A 25443-nucleotide genomic window follows, 5' to 3' on the forward strand; every position below is an offset into this window, starting at 1 on the left:
GGTAGGATTCTTGCCCAGGTTGTTGGTTGGCTGGTGAGGAGAATACCACGTGTCTGAGATTGACCGGCTTTGGTTGACAAATAGGAAGTTTACACCAATCCCAATACAATTTTGCATCAGAATGTATTTTTCTTTAATTCATATTTGTTATATATTGTGAAACCGTATCATTCCACTATCATTGCAAATATATTAAGGACATTTTCTGAAATTACTTATCATTTCCCTGCTAAAAGGCCTTTACCACTTCTGATCATTTCCCTGCTAAAAGGCCTTTATACTTCTGATCATTTCCCTGCTAAAAGACCTTTTACCACTTCTGATCATTTCCCTGCTAAAATACCTTTACCACTTCTGATCATTTCCTTGCCTTTAGTATCTGACTTGAACATCCTAGAACGCCTTTTGTAAAACTTTAAAATTCAACATTCACTGTTATTAAGTGTTTTGCTCACAGAATAGAAAACAGTGGCCTTGTCCCAAATCTGTCTTTCTACTTAAATAATCTACTACTTATTTAAACTGTATACTGTGTACTAATCGGACCACATACTATTATTAAGAACGTACAGGTTAGTTAAAAAAAAAATAATGCAGTAAGCAACAAATACTCATCCTACACTCACATTAACATCTGCTAACCATGTGTATGTGACCAATAACATTTGATTTGATCTGAGAATGCATCATCTATTGCGTAATTGCGTTGGTTCCCACACATTGGTTTGTTTTGGTACAGCGCATCCCCTCAGGGTGATTATCAGGGGTTTTGTCCCGTGTGGCTCAGTTGGTAAAGCATGGTGTTTGCAACGCCAGGGTTGTGGGTTCGTTTCCGACGGGGGACCAGTACGGAGAAAAAAATGCATGAAATGTATGCATTCACTACTGTAAGTCGCTCTGGATAAGAGCGTCTGCTAAATGACTAAAATGTAAATGTTTTTTTTATCAGAGACACGTGGGTCTCGAAAATACTATTCTCTTTCTCAAGAGTGTGCAGCGAATTCTACTACTAGATGAAAAGTTTAATGAGTATGACATCCTGGCATTTAAAGCGTACTAGACTTTCTAAATTCCACGTACTATAAAACATATTTTTTTTTCTCATGCCCAAAATACCTACTATTATAACATAAGTACGGGTTTTTAGGTCACAGCCATTGTTGTCATCAGAAGACACATTTGTATAATACAATAATAAATAAATAATAAATACAATATTTGGAAATATCTTGTTCTGATTGTTTATAATATTGCGGACATGCAGAAATGTAGAGAATGAAGTTGTGTGACTCCTCAGTCGTCATGATCTTTCATTATAGAGCTTTGCTTTGGTGTGGATTGATGGCCTATACATTCATATCAGTTGTGATTCTCCATTCTATTCCCCTGTCCTTATTTCTGTTGGGAATTGTGTTTCTGTGCACCAATGGAAAACAATCTTCAAAACAATGAGAAAACCAGCCTTTGTTATTGAATACATGGAATTGGATTGTGATGATACCGATGAATGAATCCTGCACACAATATGTTTTTTATATTATCATTTTTTATCAGGAATAACATTTGATTTGATGTGTATGAAATTGTTAGGTGGAACATACAGTTGAAGTCGGAAGTTTATATACACTTTAACCAAATACATTTAAACTCAGTTTTTCCACATTTCCTGACATTTAATCCTAGTAAAAATTCCCTGTCTTAGGTCAGTTAGGATCACCACTTTTTTAAGAATGTGAAATGTCAGAATAATAGTAGAGAGAATGATTTATTTCAGCTTTTATTTCTTTCATCACATTCCAGGTTGGTCAGAAGTTTACATACACTCAAATAGTATTTGGTAGCATTGCCTTTAAATTGTTTAACTTGGGTCAAACGTTTCGGGTAGCCTTCCACAAGCTTCCCACAATAAGTTGGGTGAATTTTGGCTCATTCCTCCTGACAGAGCTGGTGTAACTGAGTCAGGTTTGTAGGGCTCCTTGCTCGCACACGCTTTTTCAGTTCTGCCCACACATTTTCTATAGGATTGAGGTCAGGGCTTTGTGATGGCCACTCCAATACCTTGACTTTGTTGTCCCATTTTACCACAACTTTGGAAGTATGCTTGGGGTCATTGTCCATTTGGAAGACCCATTTGCGACCAAGCTTTATCCTCCTGACTGATGTCTTGAGATGTTGCTTCAATATATCCACATCATTTCCTTCCTCGTGATGCCATTTATTTCGTGAAGTGCACCAGTCCCTCCTGCAGCAAAGCACCCCCACAACATGATGCTGTCACCCCCGTGCTTCACGGTTGGGATGGTGTTCTTTGGCTTGCAAGCCTCCCCCTTTTTCCTCCAAACATTTTTGTTTCATCAGACACGAGAACATTTCTCCAAAAAGTACGATCTTTGTCCCCATGTGCAGTAGCAAACCATAGTCTGGCTTTTTTATGGCGGTTTTGGAGCAGTGGCTTCTTCCTTGCTGAGTGGCCTTTCAGGTTATGTTGATATAGGACTCCTTTCATTGTGGAAATAGATACTTTTGTACCCGTTTCCTCCAGCATCTTCACAAGGTCCTTTGCTGTTGTTCTGGGATTGGTTTGCACTTTTTGCACCAAAGTACGTTCATCTCTAGAATACAGAATGCGCCTCCTTCCTGAGCGGTATGACGGTTGCGTGGTCCCATGGTGTTTATACTTGCGTACTATTGTTTGTACAGATGAACGTGGTACCTTCAGGTATTTGTAAATTGCTCCCAAGGATGAACCAGACTTGTGGAGGTCTACAATTATTTTTCTGAGGTCTTGGCTGATTTCTTTTGATTTTCCCATGATGTCAAGCAAAGAGGCACTGAGTTTGAAGGTATGCCTTGAAATGCATCCACAGGTACACCTCCAATTGACTCAAATTATGTAAATTAGCTTCTCAAAAGCATCTAAAGCCATGACATCATTTTCTGGAATTCTCCAAGCTGTTTAAAGGCACAGTCAACTTAGTGTATGTAAACTTCTGACCTACTGGAATTGTGATATAGTGAAATAATCTGTCTGTAAACAATTGTTGGGAAAATTACTTGTGTCATGCACAAAGTAGATGTCCTAACCGACATGCCAAAGCTATAGTTTGTTAACAAGAAATTTGTGGAGTGGTTGAAAAACTCGTTTTAATGACTTCAACCTAAGTGTATGTAAACTTCTGACTTCAACAGTATATAAAAGGAGATTGATTACCCATAATGCTGCACCTTTGGATAGTTGTACTTGCAGTTTTTATCATTACCCATAATGCTGCAACTTTGGATAGTTGTACTTCCAGTTTTTATCATTATCCATAATGCTGCAACTTTGGATAGTTGTACTTCCTGTTTTTGTCATTACCCATAATGCTGCACTTTTGGATAGTTGTACTTCCTGTTTTATCATTACCTGTAATGCTGCACCTTTGGTTAGTTGTGCTTCCTGTTTTTATCATTACCCATAATGCTGCACCTTTGGATAGTTCTACTTCCTGTTTTTATCATGCAAGGAATATGTGTTGATCCACAGGGATTTTTAAAAGACTGTCACGACTTCCGCCGAAGTTGGTCCCTCTTTTTGTTCGGGCGGCGTTCGCCGGTCGACGTCACCGGTTTTCTAGTCGCCACCGATCCACGTTTCATTTTCCATTTGTTTTGTCTTCATTGTACACACCTGGTTTCCATTCCATAATTATTGTTCCCTATTTAACCCTCTGGTTTCCCCCTTGGTTTTGTGCATGTTTGTTCGTGTTAAGTTGTCTCGTATATGTGAACTGGATTATTGTCTCCTTCTTGGAATATTGTTTTTGAGTAAAGTTACGGTTATTACTCATCTCTGTGTCCTGCGCCTGACTCCGCCTTACCTGCATCACCTAGATTCTTAACAAAGACAGACTTTCTGTTTTGTCTGCTTGGACTCAAGAGATAACTATGGATGCATTAATCTTTTTGCAGGCAGTCATGTTCTTTTGATGAATCTATTTGCAATTTTGACTGTATAACATCGTTTTGATGAATGTATTCATGTTTTGAGATGGCAAGTACATTATAAAACGCTTGTAAGCATTTGAGAAAAAACTTTAAGTGGAAAAAAAACTGTGTGTTTATGTGTGTGATGGAGGTTGACCTAGGGCCATGAGGTTGAACAACAAGGCTACACCCCCCTCATCTCATTAGGGACTAGGGGAGATACAAGGCCAGTTGGATGTATGTCCGAAATGGCACCCTATTCCCTTTATAGTGCACTACTTTTGGCAAGAGTCCACAGTGCACTGGTCAAAAGAAGTGCACTATAAAGGGAATAGGGTGCCATTTGGGATGTAGGGTTTAGGGGCCAAGTGTGTGGGCTGTAGACACTTCACTGTGACTGTCTGTGAAACGTCCTCTTTGACAAGGAAAGACTAATGTTTTTCCCCACTGATCCCGGGCACCTTTTTCATTTATGGGGTTTGCTTTGGCCCTAGTTTTCCATGATTAAAGTTTATTTTAGTGTAGAAATATCTTGGCTCCAGAGACAACTACCCAAGAAAAACCCAGAAAAAGTCAGCAAAGAATTCCCCAAGAATAAATAACATGGGTGGTGGAATGGCACAGTGAGGATGGGGGGGGAGTGGGGGGGAGAGAGAGAGCGGTGGGAGTGAGAGGGAAGGAGGAGAGAGAGAGAGGAGGGAGTAAGAGGGAAGGAGGAGAGAGAGAGGGGGAGTGAGAGGGAAGAAGCAGAGAGAGAGAGTGAGAGGGGGAGGTGAGAGGGGGGAGTGAGAGAGAGAGAGAGAGGGGGAGTGAGAGGGAAGGAGGAGAGAGAGGGGGAGTGACAGGGAAGGAGGAGAGAGAGAGAAGGAGAGGGGGGAGTGAGAGGGAAGGAGGAGAGAGAGAGAGAGAGAGAGAGAGAGAGAGAGAGAGAGAGAGGGGAGTGAGAGGGAATGAGGAGAGAGAGAGAGAAGGAGAGGGGGGAGTGAGAGGGGAGGAGGAGAGAGAGAGAGAGAGAGAGAGAGAGGGGGAGTGAGATGGAAGGAGGAGAGAGAGAAGGAGAGAGAGGGGGAGTGAGAGGGAAGGAGGAGGAGAGAGAGAGGGGGGAGTGAGAGGGAAGGATGAGAGAGAGAGAGAGGGGGAGTGAGAGGGAAGGAGAGAGAGAGAGAGAGAGAGAGAGAGAGAGAGAGAGAGAGAGAGAGAGAGAATGAGAGAACCAGGGGACTTGTAGGAGGCTGGACTGAACTGCTTTACACAACCCCTTTAAGAGGGCTCTAAACTGCCTCTTGCTCTGACTGACTGACTGACTGACTGGCTGACTAGGTGGCTGACTAGGTGGCTGACTAGATGACTGACTGTTTGACCTAATGCCTGTCTGCCTGCCTGGTTGACTGACTGAATAGCTATTACACGTCAACATCCGAGAGTATAGCCTCAATGAAACAGAAAGGTGTTTCAATCATCAGATCCCTTTAACTAAAATCTCTTTCTCCCCCTACATGTAACAGAGGGTTTAACCTCAATGTGGCATCCATCCTTGTAATGTAATACCAACTATGCTATACTAGACCACCTGCTTGAGCCTTACTGGGATTGCCTTAAACCGCCTTAGAGCTGTGATCATGTCAAATGACATCGTTCTATGTTTAATAAGATACTCAGACTCTGAAGGAAACTTTCAAGGCCGGCTTAAAGGAATCTTTCTGGATTTTTGCCAATGAGGCTCTTTTATCTACTTCCCCAGAGTCAGAAGAACTTGTGGATACCATTTTGTATGTCTCTGTGTCCAGTATGAAGGAAGCTAGAGGTAGTTTGGTGAGCCAATGCTAACTAGTGTTAGCGCAATTGATACCCTTAGATTTTCTGTCATTGCATTAGCGCTAGTTAGCATTTTCCTTCAAAGTGCACAAAATTGCCAAAATCCCGAAGTGTCCCTTTAACCTTTTCCAGATGCTCTCAGGGATCGGACGAGGCGGCTAAACATATTCCGGTTATTGGAAGTATGATCATTATTTAGTGTTGGCCTGATTTACTACACTAATTCTGCAGTGATATGGGTGATTTCCTGACCACTGCTACCACCAAACACCACAGCCCTCTCCTCTCCTGCCCGACCACCTACCCTGCCCTAATCTGCCTACCTGCCCTGCCTGCTTGCCTACCCCGTTCTGCCCTGCCCTGCCTGCCTACCTACCCTTCCTACCTATCTACCTACCTACCTACCTACCCTGCCTACCCTGCCTGCTTTGCCCTGCCAACCTACCCTTCCCGACCTACCTACCCTACCCTAACCTTCCTGCTTGCCTACCCTTCCCTGCCCTGTCTACCTACCCTTCCTGCCTACCCTGCCTGCTCTGTCCTGCCTACCCTACCCTGCCTGCCTCTGCACCGCCCACCCTACCCAACCCTACCCTGCCTGCCCCTGCCCTGCCTACCTCACCCTACACTGCATCTGCCCTGTAGTGTATTGCTATACAGCAACCTCTGCCTGCCAATGAGCCTCCCTACCCCTTACCTTCTGGAGTTTCATAATCTCATAACCCAGAACCAGTCTTGGCTGTGGTAGCTCCTCAATGTTAATAGTCTTTCACCAGAGACTAAATTCCATTAAATCATGTTGAGTATTGCTGTTGATAGAAAAATGTAGATGGGATGAATATTTTGAGACAATAGCTAGGTTTCCATCCAATTGTCGACCGATTTTCAGAAAATAGCGCATTTTCCCACCAGTGGTGTGTGTTTCCACCAAATTGAGACAAAAATCAGTGTGTAAATATGCACATTTTCCCACCAGTAGCTAGGTGATGAATTAATACATGAATATAGCTAGGTTTCCATCCAATTGACGACAGATCTTCTTGCAAATATTCTAAAATCGGCTTAAAAACAATAAGTACATTTTCTCACCGGAAGTGTGTTTCCATCAAACTCACTTGTCGCAGATTAAAGGCTATGCATGATGACGTAGTGCACATAAAAATGACTTGTGGTTAAATTCCCAAGTTAAATGGATTTCCATCGCATGTACAACTCTACTAATGTTTTTCTCACAAAAAAATGTGCCCACTCTGGTATTGGCACGTGCCCTCTAGCCAACAGCACGCAGGACGCAGATTGTGCATTGTTTGATAGAGCGTACACATCGTCTACATGATGAGATTATTATGCATAAAAGGGTAGGATAACTTTTATTTGTCAAAACGGCAGACAAGCGTCGATGATCATTTCACAAGAATAAAACCCTGGATATTTATTTGGAAAGGAGCATCAAGCTTTTCACCTTCCACTTTCACCACCCTGTAAAGTTCATCATAATGTATTTAATCAGTAGCCTTATAAACTGTATGCTTTCCCGACTCGTAGTGTGTAAATCACACAACACATCATCACAGTCCTGTGTGGCTCAGTTGGTAGAGCATGGTGTTTACAATGCCAGGGTTGTGGGTTCAATTCCCAAGGGGGGCCACTACGGAAAAAAAAATGTATGAAATGTATGCATTCACTACTGTAAGTCGCTCTGGATAAGAGCGTCTGCTAAATGACTAAAATGTAAAATGTGATTCCACGTTTACTTCGACGTGATGGTTATCATATCACTATTTGAGCATAAAGGTGTTTTCCACCTCCATTTCTCATATAATTAAATTTACAGACACAAAAAAGATCCCACTATGTCGAACAAACTAATTATTTGTCAGCATTTGTAAAATTGTACTGAAACTTCCTGTTTCCATCACAGCTCATGTTGATTTTGTTTTTATATGCTATGACTTTACTGGCATTAAAGAATGTGGATGAAAACGTGATTAATGTCTAACTTTACCTTCTCCTCTCCTTCCCAACAGGTGAACAACAATGGTCTGGTCTCGTTCCTCAGAGAAGTATCTCAGTTCACACCAGTGGCATTCCCCATCGCCGGAGACCGGAGGGTTGTGGCAGCGTTCTGGGCTGACGTGGACAACCGGCGGGCGGGGCAAGTCTTCTACCGGGAGAGTAAAGACCCGTCTGTCCTCTTGAGGGCCACAGCTGACGTCAAACGATACTTCTCTGAGTTCCCAGAATTCACTGCGACGTGGATCCTCATCTCAACGTGGCACAAAGTCACCTTCTTTGGAGGAAGTGACATCACACCAGTAAGATTCTCAACCTATCAAATGTATTTACTGTGTATCTGTAAGGGGTGCGTACTGTGTTTCCAACGGCGCAGTTAAATAATAAAAACCACCAGAAAACAGAACAATCAATAAATGGGTACAAAACCCGACGCACACCAGACATAACATGCACAAGCACTTACAATAAACAATACCGGACAAGGACATGGGGGGAACAGAGGGTTAAATACACAACATGTAATTGATGGAATTGAAACCAGGTGTGTGGGAAGACAAGACAAAACAAATGGAAAATGAAAAGTGGATCGGCGATGGCTAGAAGACCCGGTGACGTCGACCGCCGAACGTCGCCCGAACAAGGAGAGGGACCGACTTCGGAGGAAGTCGTGACAGTATCAACAGTGCTTTACAGTAACCCAGCCTGGGTCCGCAAGAACCAAGCAGTAGTGGGAAGGAAAAACACCCCAAACTCATTGTTGATTGATAGGGGAGAGGAAGAGCACCCCTTTCTTGTTAAATTTTACCTTACATTTTGGCCATTTCATGGACACTCTTAAGAGACGTATGAAAATGTTTAATATTAAACATACTGTATGTAACCAGTTGTCCTCTGTGCAGGTGAATACATTCCAATTGGTGCTGATCACCAACGGAGAGCTATCCTTCACCATCTTCCAGTATCATGACATCACCTGGACTACAGGCATGCATGCCAGCAGTGGAGGAGACCTGGCAGGGCTAGGAGGCATCGCTGCACAGGTAAGATCACAGAGAAATCCTCACAAACCGTGTTTATAGGTAGTATCACAGAGATGTCCTCACAAACCATCAGAAATGTCTTCACAAACCATGTGAAAAAAAGGTTCACATAGAAATATGTCCTCATAAACAATGTTTACAGGTATGTTCACATAGCTAGATGTCCTCACAAACCATGTCTCATTCATATGTGGAATAGTAGGGAAGACATTAAAACTATGAAATAACACATGTGAAATCCTGTAGTAACCAAAAAAGTGTAAAACAAATCAAAAGATATGCTATATTTGAGATAGTAGACACCCTTTGTCTTGATGACTGTTTTGCACACTCTTGGCAATCTCTCAACCAGCTTCATGAGGTAGTCACCTGGAATGCATTTCAATTAATAGGTGTGCCTTGTTAAAAGTTAATTTGTGGAATTTCTTTCCTTCTTATTGTGTTTGAGCCAATCAGTTGTGAAGATAGCCCTATTTGGTAAAAGACCAAGTCCATATTATGGCAAGAACAGCTCAAATAAGCAAAGAGAAACGACAGTCTATCATTACTTTAAGACATGAAGGTCAGTCGATACGGAACATTTCAAGAACTTGAAGTCACAAAAACCATGAAGCGCTACGATGAAACTGGGTTACCAGCCTCAGAAATTGCAGCCCAAATAAATGCTTCACAGAGTTCAAGTAACAGACATGTCAACATCAACTGTTCATTAACTGTTCAGAGGACACCAATAAGAAGAAGAGACTTGCTTGGGCCAAGAAACACGAGCAATGGACATTCAGAAAGTATTCAGATCCCTTCCCTTTTTCCACATTCTGTTACTTTACAGCCAATTTTTTTTTTTAAATGGATTAAATGATTTATTTTTTCTCATCAATCTACACACAATAGCCCATAATGATAATACCCCATAACGACAAATTCAATTATTTGGACATGATTTGGAAAGGCACACACTTGTTAAACATGTATTGTAAATGTTTATCAGCACAGCATTATGACAGCATTTTCTAAACTGCAGAGGGGGTTCTTGTTATTATTTTGTAGGTTTCCTATACCATTATCTTCTGTAGAATGCATTTATTAAACCCCTCTTGTACAGTATATTCAAATCTAAGGTCTCAGAGTTGACAGTGCATGTCAGAGCAAAAACCAAGCCATGATGTTGAAGGAATTGTTCGTAGAGCTCCCAAGACAGGATTGTGTCTTTGCACAGATCTGGGGAAGGGTAGCAAAAAGTACCAAAACATTTCTGCAGCATTGAAGGTCCCATGAACACAAATTCTTAGATGGAATAAGTTTGGAAGCATCAAGAATCTTCCTAGAGCTGGCCGCCAGGCCAAACTGAGCAATCGGGGGAGAGGGCCTTGGTCAGGAACAGAGCTCCAGAGTTCCTCTGTGGAGATGGGAGAACCTTCCAGAAGGACAACCATCTCTGCAGCACTCCACCAATCAGGCCTTTATAGTAGAGTGGCCAGACAGAAGCCACTCCTCAGTAAAAAGCACATGACAGCCCGCTTGGAGTTTGCCAAAAGGAACCTTAAGGACTCAGACCGTGAGAAACAACATTCTCTGGTCTGATGAAACCAAGATTGAACTCTTTGGCTTGAATGCCGAGAATCACGTCTGGAGGAAACCTGGCACCATCTCTACGGTGAAGCATTGTGGTGGCAACATCATGCTGTGGGGATGTTTTTCAACGGCAGGGCCTGGGAGACTAGTCAGGATTGAGGGATAGATGAACGGAGCAAAGTACAGATCCTTGATGAAATCTGCTCCAGAGCGCCCAACCACATTGACAGGGCTGTTGTGGAGCGGGTTGAGAGCTTCAAGCTCCATCCACATCACTAAGGATCTAACATGGTTCTCTCACACACACACACACACACACACACACACACACACACACACACACACACACACACACACACACACACACACACACACACACACACACACACACACACACACAGTCATGAAGAGGGCAACGGCAGTGCCTCTTTTCCACCTCAGGAGTATGAAAATATTTGGCATGGGCCCTCGGATCCTCAAAAAAGTGACAAATGCACCAGCCTTGACCACAAAGCACGACAGAGGGTGATGCGGACAGCCCAGTACATCACTGGGGCCCAGCTCCCTGACATCCAGGACCTCTATATCATCAACACTACAGAGGGTGATGGGGACAGCCCAGTACATCACTGGGGCCCAGCTCCCTGACATCCAGGACCTCTATATAATCAACACTATAGAGGGTGATGGGGACAGCCCAGTACATCACTGGGACCCAGCTCCCTGACTTCCAGGACCTCTATATCATCAACACTACAGAGGGTGATGGGGACAGCCCAGTACATCACTGGGGCCCAGCTCCCTGACATCCAGGACCTCTATATCATCAACACTACAGAGGGTGATGGGGACAGCCCAGTACATCACTGGGGCCCAGCTCCCTGACATCCAGGACCTCTATATCATCAACACTACAGAGGGTGATGGGGACAGCCCAGTACATCACTGGGGCCCAGCTCCCTGACATCCAGGACCTCTATATCATCAACACTACAGAGGGTGATGGGGACAGCCCAGTACATCACTGGGGCCCAGCTCCCTGACATCCAGGACCTCTATATCATCAACACTACAGAGGGTGATGGGGACAGCCCAGTACATCACTGTGGCCCAGCTCCCTGACATCCAGGACCTCTATATCATCAACACTACAGAGGGTGATGGGGACAGCCCAGTACATCACTGGGGCCCAGCTCCCTGACATCCAGGACCTCTATATCATCAACACTACAGAGGGTGATGGGGACAGCCCAGTACATCACTGGGGCCCAGCTCCCTGACATCCAGGACCTCTATATCATCAACACTACAGAGGGTGATGGGGACAGCCCAGTACATCACTGGGGCCCAGCTCCCTGACATCCAGGACCTCTATATCATCAACACTACAGAGGGTGCTCCCACACAAAACCCACACACGTTTACACTCATCATCTGCTGCTGCTACTCTGTTCTTTATTTTACTCTTATTATTATCTGTCCTGATGACTAGTCACTTTACCCTGCCTTCATGTACATATCTACCTCAGATACCTTATTATTATCTATCCTGATGCCTAGTCACTTTACCCTGCCTTCATGTACATATCTACCTCAAATACCTTATTATTATCTACCCTGCCTTCATGTACATATCTACCTCAAATACCTTATTATTATCTATCCTGATGTCTAGTCACTTTACCCTGGCCTTCATGTACACATCTACCTCAAATACCTTATTATTATCTGTCCTGATGACTAGTCACTTTACCCTGCCTTCATGTACATATCTACCTCAGATACCTTATTATTATCTATCCTGATGCCTAGTCACTTTACCCTGCCTTCATGTACATATCTACCTCAAATACCTTATTATTATCTACCCTGCCTTCATGTACATATCTACCTCAAATACCTTATTATTATCTATCCTGATGTCTAGTCACTTTACCCTGGCCTTCATGTACACATCTACCTCAAATACCTTATTATTATCTATCCTGATGCCTAGTCACTTTACCCTGTGTCATGACGTTGGCCTCTTTTGGTACAGGGAGGACAGTTGACCCCTCCCTTTTGCACCCAATCGACCCTGTGTGTAAAGGGTCGTAAAAACTCTAAAATTCCAGGAGAGTCTCTGGCCACATGGCCCATAGAGAGACACAGGAAATTCTTCCAACTCACAGAATTGGAGAGCCAAGCGACATTTTGTGTTCTGGAGAAGGTATGGAAGATTGGTGAAGAATCCAGCTACGAACTGATCCGCTTGGTACCATTTTGTGATACTCAGAAGAGACAATATAGCCATATTACCATAAAACTGTTTATATAATAGACTCAGTTTAAGACTTGCTTCATATGGGTGTATGGAATGTATTAATAAGGATAAAGCTTTTGTAAGACATTGAGATGCTATGTACTGATGTAATGTGATAGAATTGTATTTCTGTAACCAAATCTAACTCAGTCATAGGCACGCCCCAGGGAACCATACCGGACCAGGCGTCATTTGACAAGCTGTTCTATCGGCACTATAAAACACCCCCCGATTTACATTTCCCCAGACCAGGCCTACACTCCGTTGGCTAATAGGTTTTACCTTCCAATTCCTCTACTGAAAGTGAACCATACCACGTGGTTAACTTTTAGACTATCGATACTGACAGAATAAGAACAAGTCTTTGATATTAATTATTAGTCTGCAGCTAAGTAAATTATATCATTGAACGCGAAGACCAACGAACCAACCATTCGATGACGACATTAATGAATGTCGCTCTGAAAGATCCATTCTAACCGAGAGAGAGAGAGAGAGAAGGCGGACAAAACTCCCCAACAGAACTACTCTCCAACAAGAATCAGAACGACACACTGAGCGTAAATATATATTGATTGCAATTGTTCCCGAATGAGTGAGCCTTCAATTGTCAATTGTAAATATTAATGAACCCTGTGTAACTTCTCAGCCGACCTTTTATGATCCATTGTTCAACAGGCCGACCTGCCTGTTTAGCCAGTAGGGCACATTCCGATACCAATCCTTTGTGACGATAATGACTGTTTGTATGTTTTTCTGTTAATTACTTAGTGTAGTAAATAAATGATTTTAAGACAATTGATGTATGGATGACTTTAGTAAAGACTGGGTTCGTGCAGATACAACAATTTACGACGTTTGGAATGAGACTGGACTAGAGGTAAAATACACCAATTAAACTAGAAGATAATCTGCCTATACTATAATAGAATATAATATTATAGTACAGGAAAGTTATATTAGGAAAATTATATCTTTGTAATCTGAATATTCTCCTTGGTGCCCCGATCTCCTAGTTAATTACAATTAAACGATTAATCAGTTTAATCGCGTGATAATAATTACAGGGAGCTAATTGATAAACATATCTTCCGTTTAATGGTACCCCAAAGACACGACACCTGCCTTCATGTACATATCTACCTCAAATACCTTGTACCGCTCCACATTGATCTGGTACTCCCTGTATATAGCTACACATTGATCTGGTACTCCCTGTATATAGCTCCACATTGATCTGGTACTGGTACTCCATTCCTGTGTTACTAAACTCAGCAACAAAAAAAAAACATCCTCTCACTGTCAACTGCGTTTATTTTCAGCAAACTTAGCAGATTCAACAACTGAGACATAAACTGATCAAGTTCCACAGACATGTGACTAACATAAATGGAATAATGTGTCCCTGAACAAAGGTGTGGGGGGGGGGGTCAAAATCAAAAGTAACAGTCAGTATCTGGTGTGTCCACCAGCTACATTAAGTACTGCATCTCCTCCTCATGGACTGCACTAGATTTGCCAGTTCTTGCTGTGAGATGTTACCCCACTCTTCCACCAAGGCACCTGTAAGTTCCTGGACATTTCTGTGGGGAATGGCCCTAGTCCTCACCCACCAATCCAACAGGTCACAGACGTGCTCACTGGGATTGAGATCCGGGCTCTACGCTGGCCATGGCAGAACACTGACATTCCTGTCTTGCAGGAAATCACTCACAGAACGAGCTGTATGGCAGGTTGCATTGTCATGCTGGAGGGTCATGTCAGGATGAGCCTGCAGGAAGGGTACCACATGAGGGAGGAGGATGTGTTCCCTGTAACGCTCGGGGGTTGAGATTGCCTGCAATGACAACAAGCTCAGTCCGATGATGCTGTGACACACTGCCCCAGACCATGATGGACCCTCCACCTCCAAATCGATCGCGCTCCAGAGTACAGGCCTCGGTGTAACGCTCATTCCTTCAATGATAAACGCGAATCTGACCATCACACCTGGTGAGACAAAACCGTGACTCGTCAGTGAAGAGCACTTTTTGTGACGGTGGGTTTGTGCCCATAGGCGACATTGTTGCCAGTGATGCCTGGGATTGTGCATTCCTGGTGTAACTCGGGCAGTTGTTGTTGCCATCCTGTACCTGTCCTGCAGGTGTGATGTTCGGATGTACTGATCCTGTGCAGGTGTTGTTACACGTGGTCTGCCACTGCGAGGACGATCAGCTGTCCGTCCTGTCTCCCTGTAGCGCTGTCTTAGTCATCTCACAGTACGAACATTGCAATTTATTGCCCTGGCCACATCTGCTGTTCTCATGCCTCCTTGCATGACCCTGGGCATCTTTCTTTTGGTGAGTCAGTAGAAAGGCCTCTTTAGTGTCCTAAGTTTTCATAACTGGGACCTTAATTGCCTACCGTCTGTAAGCTGTTAGTGTCTTAACGACCGTTCCACAGGTGCATGTTCATTAATTGATTATGGTTCATTGAACAAGCATGGGAAACAGTGGTTAAACCCTTTACAAAGAAGATCTGTGAAGTTATTTGGATTTTTACGAATTATCTTTGAAAGACAGGGTCCTGAAAAAGGGAAGCTTATTTTTTTGCTGAGATTATTTTATGTTTTATATTTAAACTCTGCAATGTTGAGAAGTAAGGTCAACACCAGCTGTATTCGGCTCGATTTCATTTGATTTTAATGTGCCCATGAGAAAACGATAGAACTCTTCAAAAGGATGTGGACCTGTTGGGGACTGGGAGATTTGAGAGATTGCAGTTTCAGATGGAATTAAAATTCTCAGACAACATGCCATTGGCTAGCCATCGAGAATTTACCGTAATATTATGGGCCCTGGTTAAAACTGGTGGACAACAAAGGGAGGTAAAAATACAGATTAAGTGTGGTCTCCTCACAGTCACTCTAAACTGTGTCTCTCCTCCTAGGCAGGTTTTAACGCTGGCGACGGGAAACGTTACTTTAACATCCCCGGGTCTCGTACTGATGACATGGTGGATTTGGAGGGAACCACCAACGTGGGTTGCCCCGGGAGATGGGTGTTCCGGATCGACAATGCACAGGTGGAGGTGGGTGGCTGCAACGACTCAGGTAAGATCGAGGAGGGACATTTATTAATAATTACTATTCTACATTTTTTCCTTTCCGTAAAGTGTGTTCGGACTTTGTTAAATGCAATTCATTTTGATTTGATAAGGCCTTTTCTAAAGGGAAAATGGTTCTGAGAGAAGAATGTTGAATGAAACAAACATCAACCTCTTGCATCAATCTGTCCTTCTCAAAAACTAACAAAAACTAACACAGTAACTAACTGTTCTCTCTCCTCACTAACTAACTGTTCTGTCTCTCCTCACTAACTAACTGTTCTGTCTCTCCTCCTCACTAACTAACTGTTGTCTCTCCTCACTTACTAACTGTTCTGTCTCTCCTCACTAACTAACTGTTCTGTCTCTCCTCACTAACTAACTGTTCTGTCTCTCCTCACTAACTAACTGTTCTGTCTCTCCTCACTAACTAACTGTTCTGTCTCTCATCACTAACTAACTGTTCTCTCTCCTCACTAACTAACTGTTCTCTCCTCCTCACTAACTAACTGTTCTGTCTCTCCTCACTAACTAACTGTTCTGTCTCTCCTCACTAACTAATTGTTCTGTCTCTCCTCACTAACTAACTGTTCTGTCTCTCCTCACTAACTAACTGTTCTGTCTCTCCTCACTAACTAACTGTTCTGTCTCTCCTCCTCACTAACTAAATGTTCTGTCTCTCCTCACTAACTAACTGTTCTGTCTCTCCTCAATAACTAACTGTTCTGTCTCTCCTCACTAATTAACTTTTCTGTCTCTCCTCACCAACTAACTGTTCTGTCTCTCCTCCTCACTAACTAACTGTTCTGTCTCTCCTCACTAACTAACTGTTATGTCTCTCCTCCTCACTAACTAACTGGTATGTCTCTCCTCACTAACTAAATGTTCTGTCTCTCCTCAATAACTAACTGTTCTGTCTCTCCTCATTAACTAACTAACTGTTCTGTCTCTCCTCCTCACTAACTAACTGTTCTGTCTCTCCTCACTAACTAACTGTTCTCTCTCCTCACTAACTAACTGTTCTTCCTCCCAAAACGAACTAACTGTTCAGTCTCTCCTCACTAACTAACTGTTCTGACTCTCCTCCTCACTAACTAACTGTTCTGACTCTCCTACTCACTAACTAACTGTTCTATCTCTCCTCACTAACTAACTGTTGTCTGTCCTCACTAACTAATTGTTCTGTCTCTCCTCACTAACTAACTGTTCTGTCTCTCCTCCTCACTAACTAGCTGTTCTGTCTCTCCTCACTAACTGTTCTGTCACTCCGCACTAACTAACTGTTCTGTCTCCCCTCACTAACTAACTGTTCTGTCTCTCATCACTAACTAACTGTTCTGTCCCTCCTCCTAACTAACTAACTGTTATGTCTCTCCTCACTAACTAACTGTTCTGTCTCTCCTCACTAACTAACTGTTATGTCTCTCATCACTAACTAACTGTTCTATCTGTCCTCCTCACTAACTAACTGTTATGTCTCTCATCACTAACTAACTGTTCTGTCCCTCCTCCTCACTAACTAACTAACTGTTCTGTCTCTCCTCCTCACTAACTAATTTTCTGTCTCTCCTCCTCACTAACTAACTGTTCTGTATCTCATAACTAACTAACTGTTCTGTCCCTCCTCCTCACTAACTAACTAACTGTTCTGTCTCTCCTCCTCACTAACTAACTGTTCTGTCTCTCCTCCTCACTAACTAACTGTTATGTCTCTCCTCACTAACTAACTGTTCTGTCTCTCCTCACTAACTAACTGTTGTCTCTCCTCACTAACTAATTGTTCTGTCTCTCCTCACTAACTAACTGTTCTGTCTCTCCTCACTAACTAACTGTTCTATCTCTCCTCCTCACTAACTAACTGTTCTGTCTCTCCTCACTAACTGTTCTGTCGCTCCTCACTAACTAACTGTTCTGTCTCCCCTCACTAACTAACTGTTCTGTCTCTCATCACTAACTAACTGTTCTGTCCCTCCTCCTAACTAACTAACTGTTATGTCTCTCCTCACTAACTAACTGTTCTGTCTCTCCTAACTAACTAACTAACTAACTGTTATGTCTCTCATCACTAACTAACTGTTCTGTCTCTCATCACTAACTAACTGTTCTGTCTCTCCTCCTCACTAACTAACTGTTATGTCTCTCCTCACTAACTAACTGTTCTGTCTCTCCTCACTAACTAACTGTTTTCTCTCCTCACTAACTAACTGTTCTTCCTCCCCTCACTAACTAACTGTTCTGTCTCTCCTCACTAACTAACTGTTCTGTCTCTCCTCCTCACTAACTAACTGTTCTGTCTCTACACACTAACTAACTGTTCTTCCTCCCCTCACTAACTAACTGTTCTGTCTCTCATCCTCACTAACTAACTGTTCTGTCTCTCCTTCTCACTAACTAACTGATCTGTCTCTCCTCCTAACTAACTAATTGTTCTGTCTCTCCTCACTAACTAACTGTTCTCTCTCCTCACTAACTAACTGTTATGTCTCTCCTCACTAACTAACTGTTCTGTCTCTCCTCACTAACTAACTCTTCTGTCTCTCCTCACTAACTAACTGTTCTGTCTCTCCTCACTAACTAACTGTTCTCTCTCCTCACAAACGAACTGTTCTGTCTCTCCTCGCTAACTAACTGTTGTCTCTCCTCACTAACTAACTGTTATGTCTCTCCTCACTAACTAACTGTTCTGTCTCTCCTCACTAACTAACTGTTCTGTCTCTCCTCAATAACTAACTGTTCTGTCTCTCCTCACTAATTAACTTTTCTGTCTCTCCTCACCAACTAACTGTTCTGTCTCTCCTCCTCACTAACTAACTGTTCTGTCTCTCCTCACTAACTAACTGTTATGTCTCTCCTCCTCACTAACTAACTGGTATGTCTCTCCTCACTAACTAAATGTTCTGTCTCTCCTCAATAACTAACTGTTCTGTCTCTCCTCATTAACTAACTAACTGTTCTGTCTCTCCTCCTCACTAACTAACTGTTCTGTCTCTCCTCACTAACTAACTGTTCTCTCTCCTCACTAACTAACTGTTCTTCCTCCCAAAACGAACTAACTGTTCAGTCTCTCCTCACTAACTAACTGTTCTGACTCTCCTCCTCACTAACTAACTGTTCTGACTCTCCTCCTCACTAACTAACTGTTCTATCTCTCCTCACTAACTAACTGTTGTCTGTCCTCACTAACTAATTGTTCTGTCTCTCCTCACTAACTAACTGTTCTGTCTCTCCTCCTCACTAACTAGCTGTTCTGTCTCTCCTCACTAACTGTTCTGTCACTCCTCACTAACTAACTGTTCTGTCTCCCCTCACTAACTAACTGTTCTGTCTCTCATCACTAACTAACTGTTCTGTCCCTCCTCCTAACTAACTAACTGTTATGTCTCTCCTCACTAACTAACTGTTCTGTCTCTCCTCACTAACTAACTGTTATGTCTCTCATCACTAACTAACTGTTCTATCTGTCCTCCTCACTAACTAACTGTTATGTCTCTCATCACTAACTAACTGTTCTGTCCCTCCTCCTCACTAACTAACTAACTGTTCTGTCTCTCCTCCTCACTAACTAATTTTCTGTCTCTCCTCCTCACTAACTAACTGTTCTGTATCTCATAACTAACTAACTGTTCTGTCCCTCCTCCTCACTAACTAACTAACTGTTCTGTCTCTCCTCCTCACTAACTAACTGTTCTGTCTCTCCTCCTCACTAACTAACTGTTATGTCTCTCCTCACTAACTAACTGTTCTGTCTCTCCTCACTAACTAACTGTTGTCTCTCCTCACTAACTAATTGTTCTGTCTCTCCTCACTAACTAACTGTTCTGTCTCTCCTCACTAACTAACTGTTCTATCTCTCCTCCTCACTAACTAACTGTTCTGTCTCTCCTCACTAACTGTTCTGTCGCTCCTCACTAACTAACTGTTCTGTCTCCCCTCACTAACTAACTGTTCTGTCTCTCATCACTAACTAACTGTTCTGTCCCTCCTCCTAACTAACTAACTTTTATGTCTCTCCTCACTAACTAACTGTTCTGTCTCTCCTAACTAACTAACTAACTAACTGTTATGTCTCTCATCACTAACTAACTGTTCTGTCTCTCATCACTAACTAACTGTTCTGTCTCTCCTCCTCACTAACTAACTGTTATGTCTCTCCTCACTAACTAACTGTTCTGTCTCTCCTCACTAACTAACTGTTTTCTCTCCTCACTAACTAACTGTTCTTCCTCCCCTCACTAACTAACTGTTCTGTCTCTCCTCACTAACTAACTGTTCTGTCTCTCCTCCTCACTAACTAACTGTTCTGTCTCTACACACTAACTAACTGTTCTTCCTCCCCTCACTAACTAACTGTTCTGTCTCTCATCCTCACTAACTAACTGTTCTGTCTCTCCTTCTCACTAACTAACTGATCTGTCTCTCCTCCTAACTAACTAATTGTTCTGTCTCTCCTCACTAACTAACTGTTCTCTCTCCTCACTAACTAACTGTTATGTCTCTCCTCACTAACTAACTGTTCTGTCTCTCCTCACTAACTAACTCTTCTGTCTCTCCTCACTAACTAACTGTTCTGTCTCTCCTCACTAACTAACTGTTCTCTCTCCTCACAAACGAACTGTTCTGTCTCTCCTCGCTAACTAACTGTTGTCTCTCCTCACTAACTAACTGTTATGTCTCTCCTCACTAACTAACTGTTCTGTCTCTCCTCACTAACTAACTGTTCTGTCTCTCCTCACTAACTAACTGTTCTGTCTCTCCTCACGAACTAACTGTTCTGTCTCTCCTCACGAACTAACTGTTCTGTCTCTCTTCACTAACTAACTGTTCTGTCTCTCCTCACTAACTAACTGTTCTGTCTCTCCTCACTAACTAACTGTTCTGTCTCTCCTCACTAACTAACTGTTTTCTCTCCTCACTAACTAACTGTTCTGTTTCTCCTCACTAACTAACTGTTCTGTCTCTCATCACTAACTAACTGGTATGTCTCTCCTCACTAACTAAATGTTCTGTCTCTCCTCAATATCGAACTGTTCTGTCTGTCCTCATTAACTAACTATCTGTTCTGTCTCTCCTCCTCACTTACTAACTGTTCTGTCTCTCCTCACTAACTAACTGTTGTCTCTCCTCACTAACTAACTGTTCTGTCTCTCCTCACTAACTAACTGTTCTGTCTCTCTTCACTAACTAACTGTTCTGTCTCTCCTCACTAACTAACTGTTCTGTCTCTCCTCACTAACTAACTGTTCTGTCTCTCCTCACTAACTAACTGTTCTGTCTCTCCTCACTAACTAACTGTTTTCTCTCCTCACTAACTAACTGTTCTGTGTCTCCTCACTAACTAACTGTTCTGTCTCTCATCACTAACTAACTGGTATGTCTCTCCTCACTAACTAAATGTTCTGTCTCTCCTCAATATCTAACTGTTCTGTCTCTCCTCATTAACTAACTAACTGTTCTGTCTCTCCTCCTCACTTACTAACTGTTCTGTCTCTCCTCACTAACTAACTGTTCTCTCTCCTCACAAACTAACTGTTCTGTCTCTCCTCACGAACTAACTGTTTGTCTCTCCTCACTAACTAACTGTTCTGTCTCTCCTCACTAACTAACTGTTCTGTCTCTCCTCACTAACTGACTGTTCTGTCTCTCCTCACTAACTAACTGTTCTGTCTCTCCTCACTAACTAACTGTTCTGTCTCTCCTCACTAACTAACTGTTCTCTCCCCTCACTAACTAACTGTTCTGTGTCTCCTCACTAACTAACTGTTCTGTCTCTCATCACTAACTAATTGTTCTGTCTCTCCTCACTAACTAACTGTTCTCTCTCTTCACTAACTAACTGCTCTGTCTCTCCTCCTCACTAACTAACTGCTCTGTCTCTCCTCCTCACTAACTAACTGTTGTCTCTCCTCACTAACTAACTGTTCTCTCTCCACACAAACTAATTGTTCTGTCTCTCATCACTAACTAACTGTTCTCTCTCCTCACTAACTAACTGTTCTGTCTCTCCTCACTAACTAACTGTTCTGTCTCTCCTCACTAACTACCTGTTCTGTCTCTCCTCACTAACTAACTGTTCTGTCTCTCCTCACTAACTGACTGTTCTGTCTCTCCTCACTAACTAACTGTTCTGTGTCTCCTCACTAACTAACTGTTCTGTCTCTCCTCACTAACTAACTGTTCTCTCTCTTCACTAACTAACTGCTCTGTCTCTCCTCCTCACTAACTAACTGTTCTGTCTCTCCTCCTCACTATCTAAATGTTCTGTCTCTCCTCACTAACTAACTGTTCTGTCTCTCCTCACTAACTAACTGTTCTCTCTCCTCACTAACTAACTGTTCTGTGTCTCCTCACTAACTAACTGTTCTGTCTCTCCTCACTAACTAACTGTTCTGTCTCTCCTCACTAACTAACTGTTTTCTCTCCTCACTAACTAACTGTTCTGTGTCTCCTCACTAACTAACTGTTCTGTCTCTCATCACTAACTAACTGGTATGTCTCTCCTCACTAACTAAATGTTCTGTCTCTCCTCAATATCTAGCTGTTCTGTCTCTCCTCATTAACTAACTAACTGTTCTGTCTCTCCTCCTCACTAACTAACTGTTCTGTCTCTCCTCACTAACTGACTGTTCTGTCTCTCCTCACTAACTAACTGTTCTGTCTCTCCTCACTAACTAACTGTTCTGTCTCTCCTCACTAACTAACTGTTCTCTCCCCTCACTAACTAACTGTTCTGTGTCTCCTCACTAACTAACTGTTCTGTCTCTCATCACTAACTAATTGTTCTGTCTCTCCTCACTAACTAACTGTTCTCTCTCTTCACTAACTAACTGCTCTGTCTCTCCTCCTCACTAACTAACTGCTCTGTCTCTCCTCCTCACTAACTAACTGTTGTCTCTCCTCACTAACTAACTGTTCTCTCTCCACACAAACTAATTGTTCTGTCTCTCATCACTAACTAACTGTTCTCTCTCTTCACTAACTAACTGCTCTGTCTCTCCTCCTCACTAACTAACTGTTCTGTCTCTCCTCCTCACTAACTAACTGTTGTCTCTCCTCACTAACTAACTGTTCTCTCTCCACACAAACTAACTGTTCTGTCTCTCATCACTAACTAACTGTTCTCTCTCCTCACTAACTAACTGTTCTGTCTCTCCTCACTAACTAACTGTTCTGTCTCTCCTCACTAACTACCTGTTCTGTCTCTCCTCACTAACTAACTGTTCTGTCTCTCCTCACTAACTGACTGTTCTGTCTCTCCTCACTAACTAACTGTTCTGTGTCTCCTCACTAACTAACTGTTCTGTCTAACATCACTAACTAACTGTTCTGTCTCTCCTCACTAACTAACTGTTCTCTCTCCTCACTATCTAAATGTTCTGTCTCTCCTCACTAACTAACTGTTCTCTCTCCTTACAAACTAACTGTTCTGTCTCTCCTCACTAACTAACTGTTCTCTTTCCCCTCACTAACTAACTGTTGTCTCTCCTCACTAACTAACTGTTCTGTCTCTCCTCACTAACTAACTGTTCTGTCTCTCCTCACTAACTAACTGTTCTGTCTCTCCTCACTAACTAACTGTTCTGTCTCTCCTCACTAACTAACTGTTTTCTCTCCTCACTAACTAACTGTTCTGTGTCTCCTCACTAACTAACTGTTCTGTCTCTCATCACTAACTAACTGGTATGTCTCTCCTCACTAACTAAATGTTCTGTCTCTCCTCAATATCTAACTGTTCTGTCTGTCCTCATTAACTAACTATCTGTTCTGTCTCTCCTCCTCACTTACTAACTGTTCTGTCTCTCCTCACTAACTAACTGTTGTCTCTCCTCACTAACTAACTGTTCTGTCTCTCCTCACTAACTAACTGTTCTGTCTCTCTTCACTAACTAACTGTTCTGTCTCTCCTCACTAACTAACTGTTCTGTCTCTCCTCACTAACTAACTGTTCTGTCTCTCCTCACTAACTAACTGTTCTGTCTCTCCTCACTAACTAACTGTTTTCTCTCCTCACTAACTAACTGTTCTGTGTCTCCTCACTAACTAACTGTTCTGTCTCTCATCACTAACTAACTGGTATGTCTCTCCTCACTAACTAAATGTTCTGTCTCTCCTCAATATCTAACTGTTCTGTCTCTCCTCATTAACTAACTAACTGTTCTGTCTCTCCTCCTCACTTACTAACTGTTCTGTCTCTCCTCACTAACTAACTGTTCTCTCTCCTCACAAACTAACTGTTCTGTCTCTCCTCACTAACTAACTGTTGTCTCTCCTCACTAACTAACTGTTCTGTCTCTCCTCACTAACTAACTGTTCTGTCTCTCCTCACTAACTAACTGTTCTGTCTCTCCTCACGAACTAACTGTTCTGTCTCTCCTCACTAACTAACTGTTCTGTCTCTCCTCACTAACTAACTGTTCTGTCTCTCCTCACTAACTGACTGTTCTGTCTCTCCTCACTAACTAACTGTTCTGTCTCTCCTCACTAACTAACTGTTCTGTCTCTCCTCACTAACTAACTGTTCTCTCCCCTCACTAACTAACTGTTCTGTGTCTCCTCACTAACTAACTGTTCTGTCTCTCATCACTAACTAATTGTTCTGTCTCTCCTCACTAACTAACTGTTCTCTCTCTTCACTAACTAACTGCTCTGTCTCTCCTCCTCACTAACTAACTGCTCTGTCTCTCCTCCTCACTAACTAACTGTTGTCTCTCCTCACTAACTAACTGTTCTCTCTCCACACAAACTAATTGTTCTGTCTCTCATCACTAACTAACTGTTCTCTCTCCTCACTAACTAACTGTTCTGTCTCTCCTCACTAACTAACTGTTCTGTCTCTCCTCACTAACTACCTGTTCTGTCTCTCCTCACTAACTAACTGTTCTGTCTCTCCTCACTAACTGACTGTTCTGTCTCTCCTCACTAACTAACTGTTCTGTGTCTCCTCACTAACTAACTGTTCTGTCTAACATCACTAACTAACTGTTCTGTCTCTCCTCACTAACTAACTGTTCTCTCTCTTCACTAACTAACTGCTCTGTCTCTCCTCCTCACTAACTAACTGTTCTGTCTCTCCTCCTCACTATCTAAATGTTCTGTCTCTCCTCACTAACTAACTGTTCTGTCTCTCCTCACTAACTAACTGTTCTCTCTCCTCACTAACTAACTGTTCTGTGTCTCCTCACTAACTAACTGTTCTGTCTCTCCTCACTAACTAACTGTTCTGTCTCTCCTCACTAACTAACTGTTTTCTCTCCTCACTAACTAACTGTTCTGTGTCTCCTCACTAACTAACTGTTCTGTCTCTCATCACTAACTAACTGGTATGTCTCTCCTCACTAACTAAATGTTCTGTCTCTCCTCAATATCTAGCTGTTCTGTCTCTCCTCATTAACTAACTAACTGTTCTGTCTCTCCTCCTCACTAACTAACTGTTCTGTCTCTCCTCACTAACTGACTGTTCTGTCTCTCCTCACTAACTAACTGTTCTGTCTCTCCTCACTAACTAACTGTTCTGTCTCTCCTCACTAACTAACTGTTCTCTCCCCTCACTAACTAACTGTTCTGTGTCTCCTCACTAACTAACTGTTCTGTCTCTCATCACTAACTAATTGTTCTGTCTCTCCTCACTAACTAACTGTTTCTGTCTCTCCT

General features: G+C 42.6%; 1 protein-coding gene across 1 annotated transcript in view; it reads left to right on the forward strand.

Annotated features, from left to right (window-relative positions):
* Nucleotides 1-25443, forward strand: part of LOC106594307 (sushi, nidogen and EGF-like domain-containing protein 1) — a 243836-nt gene that overhangs the window by 10540 nt on the left and 207853 nt on the right. Inside the window, exons 2-4 of the mRNA XM_045687965.1 lie at nt 7809-8096; nt 8697-8837; nt 15640-15802. Coding sequence (XP_045543921.1) covers nt 7809-8096; nt 8697-8837; nt 15640-15802 — 592 coding nt within the window. The remainder of the gene's footprint in view (nt 1-7808; nt 8097-8696; nt 8838-15639; nt 15803-25443) is intronic.

Source organism: Salmo salar, chromosome ssa10, assembly GCF_905237065.1.
Source record: "Salmo salar chromosome ssa10, Ssal_v3.1, whole genome shotgun sequence".
Taxonomy (NCBI): domain Eukaryota; kingdom Metazoa; phylum Chordata; class Actinopteri; order Salmoniformes; family Salmonidae; genus Salmo; species Salmo salar.